A 16,673-nucleotide genomic window follows, 5' to 3' on the forward strand; every position below is an offset into this window, starting at 1 on the left:
TAACAATTTTACTTCTTCTTTTCCATTTGGATGCCTTTTATTTCTTCCTCTTGTCTGATCACTATGGCTAGCACTTCCAGTACTATGTTGAACAGAAGTGGTGCAAGTGGGCATTCCTGTCTTGTTCCTGTTCTTAGGGGAAATGGTTTTAGTTTTTGCCCATTGAGTATGATGTTGGCTGTAGGTTTGTCATATAAGGCTTTTATTATGTTATGGTATGATCCCTCTATTCCAGTGGTTCTCAACCTTCCTAATGCCGCGACCCTTTAATACAGTTCCTCATGTTGTGGTGACCCCCAACCATAAAATTATTTTTGTTGCTACTTCATAACTGTAATTTTGCTACTGTTATGAATCGTAATGTAAATATCTGATATGCAGGATGTATTTTCATTGTTCATGACCCACAGGTTGAGAACCGCTGTGAGAGTTTTTATCAGGAAAGGGTGTTGGATTTTGTCAAATGCTTTTTCTGCATCGATTGATATGATTATGTTATTTTTGTGTCTCAATTTGTTTATGTGATGTATCATGTTAATTGATTTGTTGATATTGTACCATTCTTGCATCCCCGGAATAAATCCCACTTGGTCATGGTGTATGATCTTTCTAATGTAATGCTGGATCTGATTTGCTAGAATTTTGTTGAGGATTTTAGCATCTGTGTTCATCAGGGATATTGGCCTGTAATTCTCTTTCTTTGTAGTGTCTTTATCTGGTTTTGGGATTAGGGTGATCCTGGCTTCATAGAAAGAGCTTGGTAGTGTGCCTTCCTCTTGAATTTTTTGGATAGTCTAAGAAGGATAGGTTTTAGATCTTCTTTGAATGTTTGGTAAAACTCCCCTGTGAAGCTGTCTTGTCCAGGGCTTTTGTTTGCTGGAAGCTTTTTGATTACTGCTTCTATTTCATTAGTAGTTATCGGCCTATTCAGGTTTTTTTATTCTTCCTGATTGAGTTTTGGAAGCTTGTATTTTTCTAGGAATGTGTCCATTTCGTCGAGGTTGTCCAGTTTATTAAAATAGAGTTGTTCGTAGTATTTTTTTTTTTTTACAATCCTTTATATGTCTGTGGGGTCAGTTGTTACTTCACCTCATTCATTTCCAATTTTGTTTATTTGGGTCCTCTCTCTTTATTTCTTGGTAAGCCTGGCTAGAGGTTCATCAATCTTGTTTATCCTTTCAAAGAACCAGCTCTTGGTTTCATTGATCTTTTGGGGGTTTTTTGTTTGTTTTTGTTTTGTTTGTTTTTTTGGTCTATATGTCATGTATTTCCACTCTGATCTTTATTATTTCCTTCTTTCTGCTTACTCCAGGCTTTTCTTGTTGCTCTCTTTCTAATTCTTTAAGTTGCAGGGTTAGATATTTATTACCACTTATTCTTGTTTTGTGAGGTAGGCCTGTAGAGCTATAAACTTCCCCCTCAGGACTGCTTTCACTGTGTCCCATAGATTTTGGATTGTTGTGTTTTCTTTATCATTCGTTTTCAGGATTTTTTAAATTTCTTTTTTGATCCCTTTGGTAATCCAATCATTGTTTAATAACATGCTATTCAGCCTCCAAGTGTTTGAATTTTTTGGATTGTTTTTATTGTAGTTGATTTCTAATATTATGCCATTGTGGTCTGAGAAGATGCTTGATATGATTTCAATCTTCTTGAATTTGGAGAGACTTTGCTTGTGACCCAATATGTGGTCTATCTTTGAAAATGTCCCATGTGCACTTGAGAAAAATGTGTATTCTGTAGCTTTGGGGTGAAATGTTCTGAAGATGTCAATTAATTCCATCTGATCTAGTGAGTCATTTAGGATTGCTGTTTCTTTGCTGATTTTTTGTCCAGAGGATTTATCCAGTGATGTCAGTGGGTTATTAAAGTCCCCTACTATGATTGTATTGTTGTCGATCTTTCCCTTGATTTCTTCCAGAAGTTTTTTTATGTATTTGGGTGCCCCTGTATTGGGTGCATATATGTTTACCAGAGTTATATCTTCTTGTTGTATTGCTCCCTTTAGTATTATGAAGTGGCCTTCCTTATTTTTTGTTATGGCCTTCACTTTGTCTATTTTGTCCAATATAAGTATTGCTACCCCAGCTTTTTTTTTTCATTTCCATTTGCCTGAAAGATATTTTTCCATCCCTTCACTCTCAGTCTATGTGTGTCCCTCGTTCTGAGGTGGGTCTCCTGCAGACAGCATATATATGGGTCATGTTTTCTTATCCATTCAGCCACTCGATGTCTTTTGATTGGAGCCTTCAGTTCAAGGTTATTGATCGGTACTTGTTTGTAGCCATTTTTATTTTTTGTGCCTGTGTTCCTTCTTCCCTTTTTATTTATTCTTTTTACAACAGTCCCTTTAGCCCAGTGGTTCTCAACCTCTGGCCCTTTAAATGCAGTTCCTCAGGTTGTGACCCAACCATAAAATTATTTTCGTTGCTACTTCATAACTGTAATGTTGCTACTGTCATGAATCATAATGTAAATATCTGATATGCAGGATGGTCTTAGGCGACCCCTGTGAAAGGGTCGTTCGACTGCCAACGGGGTCGCGACCCACAGGTTGAGAACCGCTGCTTTAGCCTTTCTGCATTGCTGGCTGGGTGGTGATAAACTCCCTTCGGCTTTTTTTGTCTGTGAAGCATGAGTTGTAAATTTAACCAAATTAAGAACTTTCCCTCTTATTACCAGAGAGATACCATTTAAAAGAGAAGAAACAAATCACAAACAAAGCAGATATTGGTAAGACATATAAGTGGCCAATGGTTATGATCTAGAACATATAAGGAACTTGTAGGAATCAATAAGAAAGAGACAAGCAAGTTTTAAAAATGAGCAAAAAACATAAGCAAGCATTTCACCAAGAGGAAGCACAGATGGTATAAAAGGACTTCGATGGCGAGACGCTCATTACTGATCAAGGTGATGCAGAATAAGACCTCAAGGAGGTGCCTTGCTCATCCCGCCAGGATTGGAAATTCAGTCTGATGATGCCAGAGGGCAGCGACGATGGGGATCAGGTGGACACGTACGTGCTGCTGACAAGAGCAGAAATTAGAGCAACTGCTTTGAAAAGCAGCCTGTCACCGCAGTAGCCCTTTCATCGCTCAGATATGTTCTCTGCCCCTCCCCGTGCAAAGGTGACACCTTCTGCCCCCTGGATGCCCAGCTGGGCTGTGTGACTTTCTCTAAAAGTTAGAATCTAGCCAACTGCATAGGAGCGAAGCGTATCCCTTTGCCAGGAGAGCACCCACGTTCCCAGTGGAAGCAGCTCTCCTCACCCAGTCCCAGCGGGAAATAGCATGGACCCGGGACCTGAGAGCGAGCCCGCACCGGGCGTGGGAGGCCAGCGGGGAAGGCACCCGTCGTCTTGTGTAATCCATAAGGTGTGGGGGGGATTATTTCTTATTTCTGCATAAGTTAGCGTATCCCTCCTGGCATGGGCACTAGTTCATAAAGTTGGAAGTTCATATGCCCTAAATCCAGAAATTTTGCTTAAAGGGGGTTTCCCTAGAGACCCTCCTACACACAAAACACATAAAAGAGCATTCGTAGCAACGCCGTTCGTAATCGCAAAAACCCGGAAACAGCCCACACGTCCTTTGGCAGAAAATCGATTGATAAATTATAGTTTATTTGCAAAGTATACAAGCAGTCGACATGACTCTTCCAGCTACACACCACAACATGAATGAGTCTTATAAATATACTTGTGAATCATTAAGGCTGGTTCCCAAAGTCTCCACACAGCACAGAACCATTTTCAGAAAACTCAATAACAAACAAGACGAAATAAAACGGTTTAGAGTGGATAATGATATAATAAATGATTTTTGTTTTTAAAAAGTAAGGCTGATAGAACCAACATTCCTGAGAGAGGTTGCTCGGGGTGGGTCGGGAAGGTAGGCAGAAGGCCAGGGAGAGAAGCAGCACACAGACGGGTGCTCTGACCTTGACTGTGACCTTACACAGGGCCAGACCCTAAATGCTTTTTGTTTTGTCTTTTGCTTTGTGGGCCATCGAGTCCCTTGTCACAACTGCCCACCTCGGCTATTGCCGTGCAGAGGTGCCTTGGGCAGTAAGTAAACAATGAGTGTGGTTGTGTGTTCCAATAAAACTTCCATTACAGCCCAGCCGGTGTGGCTCAGTGGTTGAGCGTTGACCTATGAACCAGGAGGTCACAGTTCGATTCCCAGTCAGGGCACATGCCTGGGTTGTGGGCTCGATCCCCAGTAGGGGGCCTGCAGGAGGCAGGCCATCAATGATTCTCTGTTATCACTGATGTTCTCTCTCTCTCCCTCTCCCTTCCTCTCAAATCAATAAAATATATATTTTTAAAAACTTCAGTTACAGACTGGGAAATTTGAGCCTCATATAACTTTCCAGGTCATGAGATTTTATTCTTCTTTTGATATTAAAAACCACGTGAAAACTCTTGGTAGCTCCTGAGCCATATAAAGGCCCGTGTCTCAGATTCGGCCCAGGGGAGCGAGGCCACCCTGCCCCAGCTCTCTGCTTGGGCTCCTGGGGCTTCATCCAGTGACCACGTTTCATTTATTAGTTTATGTGTATAAAACATTACCTTTAACGTTTGTAAGAATACAATAAAGTGTCAGCCCTGGCTCAGAGGGGTAGGACAAAGGCAGAAGAGGTGAGGGTGGAGGGGCACAGCCCTGCGGGGACACTGGAAATCTTCCCAAGACTCGTCCCCAACCCTGGCTCTGTCTTCCTTCCCCAGCCCTGGAGGAGGCCATTGCTGAGTGACTGAACCGACAGAAACCTTGGTGGGGATATTTCCTGCATCTGTGGCTTACAATCATATGTCATATCACACACACACACACACACACACACACACACACCTGAATGATATTAGCTGGACCATCTGTCTACATGATTGAATTTAAAATATAATTCTCTTTGATTTAAAAAAAAAAAAGCCCTAGCTCCATGGTAGGCAAACCGCGACTCGCGAGCCACATGGGACTCTTTGGCTCCTTGAATGTGGCTCTTCCACAAAATACCACGAGCGGCGCGCACGTACAGTGCGATTGAAACTTCGTGGCCCATGCGCAGAAGTCGGTATTTTGTGGAAGAGCCAGTATTTTGTGGAAGAGCAACACTCGAGGGGTCAAAGAGCCGCGTGTGGCTCTCGAGCCGCGGTTTGGCAAGCAACAGTTTGCCAACCACTGCCCTAGCCTATTTGGCTCAGTGGATAGAGCGGTGGCCTGCGGACCAGAGGGTCCTGGGTTCGATTCCAGTCAAGGGCATGTACCTCGGTTGCAGGCTCCTCCCCGGCCCCAGCCCTGGTTGGGGCGCGTGCAGGAGGCAACCCATCGATGTGTTTCTCTCACATCGATGTTTCTCTCTTTCCCTCTCTCTTCCACTCTCTCTAAAGATCAATGGGAACATATCCTTGAGTGGGGATTAAAAAACAAAACAAAAGCCTAACCCTATCCTGTCCGGTACCGTCTGGAAGATGCCCCTTTGCCACCCGCCTGGTGCCATGCTCGGTGGAAGGGGGTACATTTTAAAGGGACTTGTTGGGGGGACCCTGGGTATTATCTAGGACCGTGTATTTCAATAGCGAAAGCTACAATGGTGGGGCCACTCCTGTTTCTCCTTCGCTTCTTCCCAAACGCGTCCCAGCAGCTTTCGGGGTCCCATTCACAGTGCACCCTCCTCTCCCTCTTCTTCCTCGGGGAACCCGCAGCTGCAGCCGTCCTCCTCTTGGGCGGTTCGCACGGGTTTCAGGAACGCTGGGAGGGAAGTGCAAAGACACGGATCGTTGGTTGTCTGTCGGAATCATTCATCATTCATTTCCTAGAACTCATCCCCGGGGGACAGACTTCTCCAGTAGCAGACCTTCTCCACTTGGATTCGAACCCGCCCGCCAACGAGAGGTGATGACGGCAGGCATGCGCCTTCCTCACGATGATTGAGGGTGAGTTTGGTTTTGTTTTCATTTTACCAAATATTTTTATTGGTCCTGAAGGACTATATGCTCTACACAACGGCTAACGTGCTCCTGAGCATGCGTCCCTACTGCATAAAACTTGTCGTGTCCCAAACATAACTGTGGTCTCGGGGCGGGTTTCTGAAATGGCACATCGGACAAGTTCTTCTGAATGAGGTGCCGTGGCACCCAGGTGTTAGGACGCGCCCCCTACTTCCACCTGTTAGTCAGGGAACAGCTGATTGATGCGCCAACCTCCGGGTTTTCTCCCACACACTCCGGTCAAGCAGTTGTGTTACTGTGAGCAGCCTTTACTCCTTCAGATATTTCTACAGCCCGACAGAGCAAAGGCCCGCCCCCACCCAACGTTACATGCTGTTGCTACAAAAAATAGCCGAAACCCAACAGCTGCACTGTCTCCAAGAATTTATGAAAACCTGGCAAGACATTCACAAATAGCAATGGGGTGTCATGATGAAACCAGTGTTGCTCTGATACCCAAACCAGACAAAGATAATAATACTAGAGCCCGGCCGGCGGGGCTCAGTGACTGAGCATCGACCTATGAACCAGGAGGTCACGGTTGGATTCCCGGTCAGGGCACATGCCCGGGTTGCGGGCTCGATCCTCAATAGGAGATGTGCAGGAGGCAGCCAATCAATGATTCTCTCTCATCATTGATGTTTCTATCTCTCCCTTGCCTTTTCTCTCTGAAATCAATAATTATATATATGAATGACAATACTAGAAAAGAAAACTATACATTCTATCCCTCAGGAATATAGCTACAAAAATTCTTAGCAAAATATTAGAAAGTATAATTCAGCAACTTAGAAAAAGTATTCTAGCCCTGATGGGTTTGGCTCAGTGGCTAGAGCATCGGCCTGCGGACTGAAGGGTCCCAGGTTCAATTCCGGTCAAGGGCATGTACCTTGGTTGCGGGCACATCCCCAGTAGGGGGTGTGCAGGAGGCAGCTGATCGATGTTTCTCTCTCATCGATGTTTCTAGCTCTCTATCCCTCTCCCTTCCTCTCTGTAAAAAAATCAATAAAATATATTTTAAAAAAAGAATTCTATGCGATGAGCAAGTGGAGTTTATTCCAAGGGTACCAGGCTGGTTCAATATTCAAAAGTGAACCTATGTGACCCATCACCTTAACAGGACAAAGAAGAAAGCCAAATGGTTGTCTCAGGTGATACAAAGAAAGCGTGACAAGAGTCAACGTTTATTCATGATTCTTAAAAAATTCTCTGAAAACTAGAAATGGAGGAGAAACACCCTCGACTTCATGGAGAGGACCCACTGGCCCTGGCCGAGTGGCTCAGTGGTTGGAGCATTGCCCTGTGCACCAAAAGGTTTCAGGTTCGATTCCTGGTCAGGGCAGATGCCCAGCTTCCGGCTAGATCCCCAGTCGGCACACATACAGGAGGCAACCAATCAGTGCTTCTCTCTCACATCGATGTTTTTCTCTCTCTCTCTCTTCCCCCCTCTCCTTTCTAAATAATAATAATAATAATAATACATCCTCAGATGAGGATTTAAGAAAAATAAAAGTCTACAACTCACATCATACTTACTGGTGAAACCTGAATGTTTTCCCCCTAAAATTAGAAGTAAGGCCAAGATGTTCACTCACCAATTTTATCCCACCTGGTCCTGGAAGTTCTCGCCAGCCCAGAAAAGGAAATAGAAAGCATACAGACAGAAAAAGAAAAAATAAAGCTTCCCTGTTTGCAGATGACATTATGGTCTACACAGAAGAATCTCAAGAAATCTACAAAATACGCCCCCAGCTAATATACGAGTTCCACAAAGTCACAGGCTACGAAATCAGTCTACAAACATCAACTACGCTCCTGTGTCCCAGCGATGAGCAGGTGGAGACCAACCTTTAGCACCAATGCCATTTGCAGTTAAAATAACTCTAAGACCTAAATGTAGCAAAACATGTGCAGGACGTGGATGCTGAAAACTACAAAGTGATGATGGAACAGATGGAAGGAAACAGAATAAATGGAGAGAAAGATGGTGTTCGTGGATCGAAATGCTTCACGTCGTCAATTCTCCCCACACGGATGCGCGGGTTTAGCACAGCTGCTCTCGGAGCCCAGCTGGCTTTCTGGGGGTGCATCTAAGATTATCCAACATCTGTACATGGAAACGCAGAGGAACGGGAATCACTAAGACGATTTTGAAAAAGAAGAATAACGCGGAAGAACCACGCTAACCCCTACCCAACCGTAGACATCGTATAGCTCTGGCCGCCAGGAAGGCGGTGTTGGCGGAGAGGAAGCATGTGGACCAGTGAACAGGAGGGAGCAGCTGGGACAGCCCCGCCCAGGCCCCCCGACTGGTTTCTGACGCAGCACAGAACAAGTCAACGGGGATCGATAGTGTTTTCAACCAGTGGTGCTGGGGCCAAAACAGCAAAGACATGCGGATCTGGTCTAAGCCTCTCACGCCTTACACAGCGCGTCACGGAAGGTGAGCCCTGCAGTTAAAGGTAAACATCTGGGTGCAGCGTTCCTAGACCCGATTCCACAATGGAAGAAAGACGGTGGGTTTCATCACATGAACAGACTTCTCTCTGCAAAGCCCCTGGGAGGAGGCGGAAAGACTGCAGACACAGAAGTGACGGGGGCCTCGGATCTGGGAGAAATGAGGAATCCTCCACTGTCTATGGTCAGACAAGCAAACACGTCCATTGGAGACGGCAAACACCACAAAGGAACACGTCACTCAAGACGGGCGTGGGAAGATGTTCGAGCCGCAGGGAAAGGCAAGGTAAGACCACAGGGCCCTGGCTGGTGTGGCTCAGTGGACAGAGCATCGGCCTGCGGACTGAAGGGTCCGGGTTTGATACCCAGTCAAGGGCACAGGCCCGGGTTGCAGGCTCCATCCCCAGTGTGGGGCCTGGAGGAGGCAGCCTATCAGTGATTCTCGCTCATCATTTATGTTTCTTTCTCTCTCCCCCTCTCCCTTCCTCTCTGAAATAAAAATATATATATTAAAAAAGAGAGAAAAAAGAGGTGGTAAAAAAATAAATAACTAACAGACCGCAGGGAGCTGTCAGTACCGCCAATCAGAGAGCTGCCAGGAGAAACCCCGCCGGGCAGGTGTCGGCCAGGGAGGGAGAAACGGGAATCCTGCGCTGCTGGGCGTCCCCCGGCTCCGCTCTCTGGGAAACAGCTTGCTGGTTTCTATGGAACTAAACGTCCACTTACCGTACAACCAGCGATTGCACTCCCAGGCGTCTATCTCAGAGATGTGAAAACGCGTGTCCACGCAAAACCCGTACGGCACTTCAAGGCAGCTTTCCATGCAATAGCCAAAAGCTGGGACGGCCAGGGTGCCTCTCCGGGGGCGAGTGGTGAAGCAAACTGGTCCACGCACAGCACGCCGTGGGGCACCGGCCAGCCGTCAAAGGGAGTGAGTGACGGAAACACCACGAGACTGAATCTCAGGGGCGTTAGGTTGAGTGAAAAAAGCCCATCGCAAAAGGCTGTGTATTCCCTCCGGACCCATTTCTATGTTGTGTGATTTCATGTGCATAACATTCGCAAAGAGACTAATGGTAAAGATAGAACACGGGTTCGAGGTTGCCGGGGTTAGAGGGTAGGGGGGAGGGGGTGGGGGTGGCTGTGAAGGCCGAGCAGAGGGAGATCTTTGTGCTCAGGGAATAGTTCTGTGGTTTTTTGTGTTTTTTAAAAAATATATGCTTATTGATTTCAGAGAGGAAGGGAGAGGGAGAGATAGAGAGAAACATCAATGATGAGAGAGAATCATGGATTGGCTGCCTCCTGCAAGCCCCACACTAGGGATCAGAGGTCAACCCTCAGCCACTGAGCCACGCCGGCTGGGCTAGTTCTGCACTGGTGGCTATACCAGTCTACACAAGTGATCAAATGACATCCGAGTACATACACGCAGCCCGGGCGGGGTGGCTCGGTTGGTTGGAGCATCACCCTGTCACCAACAGGCCGTGGGTTCCATTCCCGGTCGGGGCACCTAACTAGGTTGCCGGTCCCATCTGTGGCCGGGACACGTAGGGGAGCCAACCGATTGATGTTTCTCTCTCACGCCAATGTTTCCCCCTCTCTCCCTTTCTCTCTCTCTAAAAAATCAATAAAAACATATCCTCAGGTGAGGATTTAAAAAACGAAACAAGTATCCACACACAAGGCACCACGGTCCCTTGCCCGGCCTGACCTCGTGCTGTGGTTACATCGAACGCGACCCATGACTTTCCTGCTCACAACTTCCTGTGAACCTGCAGTTATTTCAAAATAGAACATTTCTAAAAATAACCAAAAGCTTTCAAAAAATGGAATACGGTTCCATTGCAACTCACTCATTACTCATAAGTACGTTTGAAAACCATTGAATACAGGACTGTGTTGCTGGGTGGGCAAAGGTGGAAAGATTCGTTCTTTCTGTGAGAGGTTTCAGTGAGAGCTGAGAGTTTTAAATCAAAGGTGTGGACCTCAGAAAGAGAAGCCGGAGCAAACCGCAGGGTCGGGGGGCGGGTGCCGGCAGCCCACGCGCGGCCCACGGAGGCCTCCGCACGGTAATGAGACAAGGACGGCCCCCCAACAGAAAGGTGCTCAAAGGACTTGGTGGGCTCTTCGCAGAGGAGGAAATCCCAGTGGCCAACATCACATGAAAAAAGTCCCATCTCACTAGAAATCAGGGAAATGCTAATTAAAACCACGGTGAAATCTATCCGCCCACCAGAGAGAGGAAAGAGAGGCCAAGGTTAGCGAGGATGGGGGCAGCGGGCGCTGTCCTCCGCTGCTGGGCGCGTGTGAACAGGCCCTGCCGTCTGGAAAACAGAAGGAGCCAGCAATGATCTCTCTGGATTAAAACAACACAGAAGCCCGTGCTACGTGTGCTGAGAAAATAGACACATTAGAACCCCATTGTCTGAAATAGCCCCAAACTGGAAATGACCCAGGTGCCCATCCGCATTTGAAGGGATCAAACGAACGGTGAGGTCGTCACTCAGTACAAGAGCATCCGGCAATAGAACTCAACGAAGGTCAACGCAGCCTGGATGGATCCTAACGACGCAACGCTGCCTGGAAGAAGGCGGATTCGGAATAGATACAGGGAATACGAAAGGACACCGGCCACTTCCCTCGGAGGTGACAAGTTCACAGACGGCCTAACCAACCTGTGCTGCTCCAGAGCAAAGCTATAAAGATGAGCAAGGAAGTGACTGCCGTGACTTGCAGCCGAGGTTGGCACTGGTGGGAGGGAGGGTTTCGTCTGCAAGGACAGGCAGGGCCTGGGGGGGGGGGGGGAGGGCGGGGGGAGTGACCCTGCTTCCCCGCCGGCTGGGTGATGCAGGCGTTCACGCTACAACAATCGGTTAAGCTGTATTTTCCCCGTGTGCTCTATTGCACGATGTAAAAACAGTTTTGTATCGTTTTCAAAATGCCCTTTAGACAAATGGGTGTCGTGCATCTTTAGATAAGACTTTGCTGACACTGTCCCCCCCAAACCTGGAACATTCTGGGTTACAGCGCCCGCTGTCCTCTCGGGCCACTCCCCGCTCCGCCGAATCCCTCCTGCCAAATCTAGCCTGCATCTCTGGTCCTGTCCTCTCTGAAGACAAACTCCAGGCCCCATCTATAAACTTTTAAAAAAATTATTAATATTTTCTAATTGAGAGAGAGAGGAAGGGAGAGAGGGAGGGAGAAACACGGATGAGAGAGACACATCGATTGGCTGCCTCCTGCACGCCCCCTACCGGGGACTGAGCCTGAAACCTGGGCGTGTGCGCTGACCGGGAATCGAATCAGAGACCTCATGGTGCCTGGGACGATGCTCAATCCACTGAGCCACACTGGCCGGGCTATGCCTTTTTTTGAATAAATACTAAGCCGTTCCATTTAGTGAGTGCTGGCTCTTGCCAAGTTCCATATAGAAATAGTCTCTTAGTTCAGTGCAGGAAAGTTTCTCACATCATCCATACTGCTGATGTCAGAGTCCTTGTCATTCAACCCGCGTGGACCCTCCAAGGGCTCTGTGCCTCCTGACCTCGCCGGGCTGACTCAGGTTAAGGTCATTGCCAGCCCGGGGGGCAGGGCTGAGGGGGCAAAGGTTACTTTCTGATTCCTCCTGGCAGGTGCCCTGTGTGCACAGCTGTGCACACATACACGCTCACACAGTTACCCGGGACTGCACATACTTACACCGTCACTCTGCTGGGGCCCTGGGATGACGTTCTGCTCTTGCCCGCTCCTCCCCTCCGCACTGTTGACATCTGGGCCCGGGTAGCTCTGAGCTGTGGGGCCCGCCTGGGCCCTCACTGACCACCCACTAGATGCCAGCACATCCCCCCACCCACACCCCCCAGGAGGTGAAGCCCAGACTGCCTCCGGGTGTTGCCCACTGTCCCCTCGGGGGCCACACCGCCTGTGCTGATCACCATGGGCTGTTACAACCCGTTTCTAGAACTTGATCCCCTCTTTCCTTCCTCCCGGAAAAAGCCTCCCTCGGGGCTCCTTTCTGACCCACGCGGGTTCGCTTACGCTGCTTGAGGATGGACAGGAGTTTCCGCCGGCCCTGCTCCGCCGCCGAGAACCGCAGCGCCAGCAGGAGCAGCAGGGCCAGGGCCGCGGCCGACGCCAGCGCCAGGAGGAAGATGCTGATGGGCGGCCGGGGACCTGCGGGCAGGGCCAAGGAGAGAGCACGGCCGTGTCATCTCTGAGTTTACTCACGTTTATGTTCACGGTGGCAAACCCCTCGTCGTGGGAAGCGGGTCCGGGGCATCCGACCAGCTGACTTGGTAAACTTGCCCGCGTGTTAAGAAAAAAAAATTTTTCTTTTTAAACAACTTGCCCGGTCGGTGGGCTCAGTGGTTGAGCGTCAACCTATGAACCAGGAGGTCAGGGTTCAATTCCCGGTCTGGGCACAAGCCCAGGTTGTGAGCTTGATCCCCAGTGTGGGGCATGCAGGAGGCAGCCGATTCATGATTCTCTCTCATCATTGATGTCTCTCTCTCTCTCTCTCTCTCTGTCTCTCTCTCTCTCTCTCTCTCTCTCTCTCTCTCTCTCTCCTTACCCGTGTGTGTCTCAGACTGAGGCTGGCTGAGGGGAGTGTGCTGGTGCCCGTGGTGGGCAGAGCTGGGACCTGCGGTGGGTCAGATCCCCATGGGAAGGGCCACCACCCAGTCACATGGGCGCGAGGGCGACAGACCAGCTACATACCTGGCTCCGGCGCGGGCACGGGGGTGGGCGCGGGGGCGGAGGGCGCGCCTGGGGAGGGGTCCGCCGAGCGGGGCCCGCACACCGCGTCTCTCTCCTTCGTCCCGTTCACCAGCACGGCCTTCCCGGCCCGGGCGCAGCTGAGGCCAATGGAGAGAGTCCCGATCAGTAACTCAGGTCCAGATCGTGCCAATGAGACACATGGCCCTCCCCACCCCCATCAAGCCGCCTCTCACAAAGACGTGTGAGTCTGGGTTCATGGAGATTTTTTAAAAATATGTTTTTATTGATCAGAGAGAGAGAGAGCAAGAGAGGGAGAGAGAGAGAGAGACATAAATGTGAGAGGGAAACATCCATGGCTGCGTCCTGCACGCCCCCGACGGGACATTGAGCCCACAACCCAGGCCTGTGCCCGGACCGGGATTCGAACCTGTGGCCTTTCCGCGCACACGATGCTGCCCAACCAACTGAGCCACACTGGCCAGGGCCATGCCAGGTGTTGGAGGGGAGCACGCACGCGTGGACATCACTCTCCGTGCTGGGCACTGCCCACGGGAAGGCGCGCTGATTGGCGAGGGAGGGTACGAGGCAGCGAGAGACGGGAAGGACCCAGAAGGGACGGGGCCGGCAGGGGCTGGCAGGCAACTCTGACCTGGAGGCTCGGCTTCATCTCCCGGGAAAATGCCCGCTTTGCAGAGCCGGGCGCCCCTCCCCGTGCCGTTCCCGCCCTGCCTGGCGGGACGGTGTTCCGTGCCTACACTCGGTCGATTTCAAAAAGCTCAGTGAGTCCGGCCAGCATGGCTCAGTGGTGGAGTGTCAACCTGGGAGCCAGGAGGTCACGGTTCGATTCCCAGTCAGGGCACATTCCCGGTTACGGGCTCCATCCCCAGCAGGGGGCGTGCGGGAGGCAGCCGATCGATGTTGACGTTTCTTTCTCATGGGTGTTTCTATCTCTGGCTCCCTTCCTCTCTCTCTAAAGTCAATAAAAACTTTCTTTTTTAAAGCTTCCAGGATAACATTCTTTGTCTTTAGGAAAATTAGCCCGGGCTCCTTGTTGCGTGAGCAAAGGGAAGTTATACGTACTCTGTCCACGGTCGGCAGGTGCCGCGTTTCTGATCATTAAATGTCCCGGGATCACAGTCTTTGCAGCCTGGCATAGAAATTATAAAAAGCAAAAATCAGAAAGGAAGGATCTCCATCGTTTGGTAACTTTCCCTGCGATGGCCATACTCCATAATAAAGCCGTGAACTTCAGTCAATCTACACAGATTGTTCAAGGATTCTTGAGACCAAACCCTGAGACGAATCAACCTATGAAGATCCCGGTCCTGGTGAATAAAAAATGGGCTTTCAAATAGTTGGTAAATATCCTGTATTTGACGCAGCGGTTCATTGCTTGTAGCTTTAAGGGTCTACAAATGTATGCTTGGTTTTACATTCCAAAGGCCCAGCCTGCGCCTGCTGCATGCTATCTTTATTTTGGCTTATTAAGAGTGTGGGATTTTTTTTTTCAATTTAATTGAATTTATTGGAGTGAGCTTGGTTAATAAAATTGTATAGGTTTCAAGTGTATAATCCTATATAATGAAAGCCTAATATGCTAAGTGTCCGGTCAGTCGGTCGGCCGTTCAACCAATCCAAGCGTAATATACTAATGATAATCTAAGGCCACTCAACTGCTTGCTATGACGTGCACTGACCACCAGGGGGCAGACAGTCGACCGGACAACCAGTCACTATGATGTGCACTGACCACCAGGGGGCAGATGCTCTGACCGGTAGGTTAGCTTGCTGCTGGGGTCCAGCCGATCGGGACTGAGCAAGACAGGCCGGACACGCCCTGGAGCCCTCCCACGGTCCCTCCCACGGTGCACCACTGGGGTCCTTCGGCCTGGCCTGCACCCTCTCGCAATCTGGGACCCCTCGAGGGATGTCGGAGAGCCGATTTTGGCCCGATCCTGCAGGCCAGGCCGACGGACCCCACTAGTGCATGAATTCTCCCTCCCCCACCCCCTTTCCCTTTGGTCATCACCATACCATTGTCTGATTATGAGGTTTGTTTTGCTTAATCCCTCCACCTTGTTCACCCAGCCCCTCCCTTATTAAGAGATATCATCCTGTATGCTATTAGCTTGTGAAATTGCCACAGTGAATCTGTGCTAAGTTCATTTTTAAAAGACACACACACACACAAGAAAAGACCAAGACCCAGGTTTGACGACAAACTTGCACTAATGGCTGATCAGCACACGCACCGTCGTCCGTTACTTCTTGACCTCGCCCGCAGTCCTGCTCACACATGGCGCACCCGGCCCCTCGGCAGTGGAACCCCGGGACGCACTCGCACTCGGCGTCGCTGGTGGGGGAGCACCCCTTCTTAGTCCTGAAAACACCTGCAAGGCCCCCCGTGTCACATCACACCGGACGCCCAAGACCAGGAAGCACATTTACGTTCTGCAATAAGACCCAGGCTCACTCTACTTAAAATGTTCCCAAATGCCCTGGCCGGTGTGGCTCAGTGGGTAGAGCGTCAGCCTGCAGACTGAAGGGTCCCGGGTTCGATTCCGGTCAAGAGCACATGCCCGAGTTTGGGGCTCAGTCCCCAATGGGAAGCGTGCAGGAGGCAGCTGATCAACGATTTTCTCTCATCTTTGATGCTTCTCTCTCTCTCTCTCTCTCTCTCTCTTTCTCTCTCCTTTCCTCTCTGAAATCTATATATATCTCTCTATATCTCTATATCTCTATGTCTATATCTATATAGATAGATAGATAGATAGATATAGATATGTAATCTTTTTAAAATGTTCCCAATGATCTTAAAGGATAAAGTGCACCTTTGAATCCCAATAGAAGACATTTTTACATTTTGCTGATGAAAATGTTCTCTCTGGTCAAATGAGTGTTTCCTCTGACATTTAAAAAGCTCAGTCCACACGTCATTGCGGTGACAGTGAATTATTTTCCTGGGCCTGCCTATGGGCAGGGGACCCGCCCCTCGGACCCCTGACCTTTGGGAGGCCAGTCCCCTAGGGAATACATCTGGGGCCCCCGCCCCCCGCCCGTCTCCGAGTGAAGCCGTCCCCGGGGTCCTACCTTCGCAGCGCCGGCACAGGTCGCAGGCCTCCTGTCCAGGGCTGCGGGAGAAGCTATCGGAGGGACAGGGGATGCAGGTCGGAGTCTTGGTTTTCCCACAGAAAGTACCTGAGCGGGCAGAGCACAGCTGTACGTGTTTGACAATGGTTACCGTCGCCGGACGCGTTGTGATGTTCACAAGAAAACTAGAATCTGAAACACTAATTCGTTTTCCAGGTGCCACAGTGATAGGCTTTATTTTGCTGATGGGCTTCTTAAAAGTATACATGTGGGGGGCCCTAGCTGGTGTGGCTCAGTGGATAGAGCATCGGCCTGTGGAATGAAGGGTCCCGGGTTCAATTCCAGTCAAGGGCACATGACAGGGTTGTGGGCTCGATCCCCAGTAGGGGGTGGATGGTTTGTCTCACGTATTGCGGGGTGT

The 16,673-nt window shown here is 49.5% G+C and overlaps 1 protein-coding gene across 1 annotated transcript in view; it reads right to left on the minus strand.

Moving 5' to 3' along the window:
- Nucleotides 1-5,360: 5,360 nt before the first annotated feature.
- Nucleotides 5,361-16,673, minus strand: part of TNFRSF9 (TNF receptor superfamily member 9) — a 13,321-nt gene continuing 2,008 nt past the window's right edge. The window contains exons 3-8 of the mRNA XM_006102910.3: nt 16,253-16,360; nt 15,415-15,552; nt 14,243-14,309; nt 13,163-13,299; nt 12,485-12,619; nt 5,361-5,750 (exon numbers count right to left, since the gene is read on the minus strand). Of these exons, the coding sequence (XP_006102972.2) occupies nt 5,659-5,750; nt 12,485-12,619; nt 13,163-13,299; nt 14,243-14,309; nt 15,415-15,552; nt 16,253-16,360 (677 nt within the window). The 3' untranslated portion in view covers nt 5,361-5,658. The remainder of the gene's footprint in view (nt 5,751-12,484; nt 12,620-13,162; nt 13,300-14,242; nt 14,310-15,414; nt 15,553-16,252; nt 16,361-16,673) is intronic.

This window comes from Myotis lucifugus, unplaced genomic scaffold (assembly GCF_000147115.1).
Source record: "Myotis lucifugus unplaced genomic scaffold, Myoluc2.0 scaffold_440, whole genome shotgun sequence".
NCBI classification, from domain to species: domain Eukaryota; kingdom Metazoa; phylum Chordata; class Mammalia; order Chiroptera; family Vespertilionidae; genus Myotis; species Myotis lucifugus.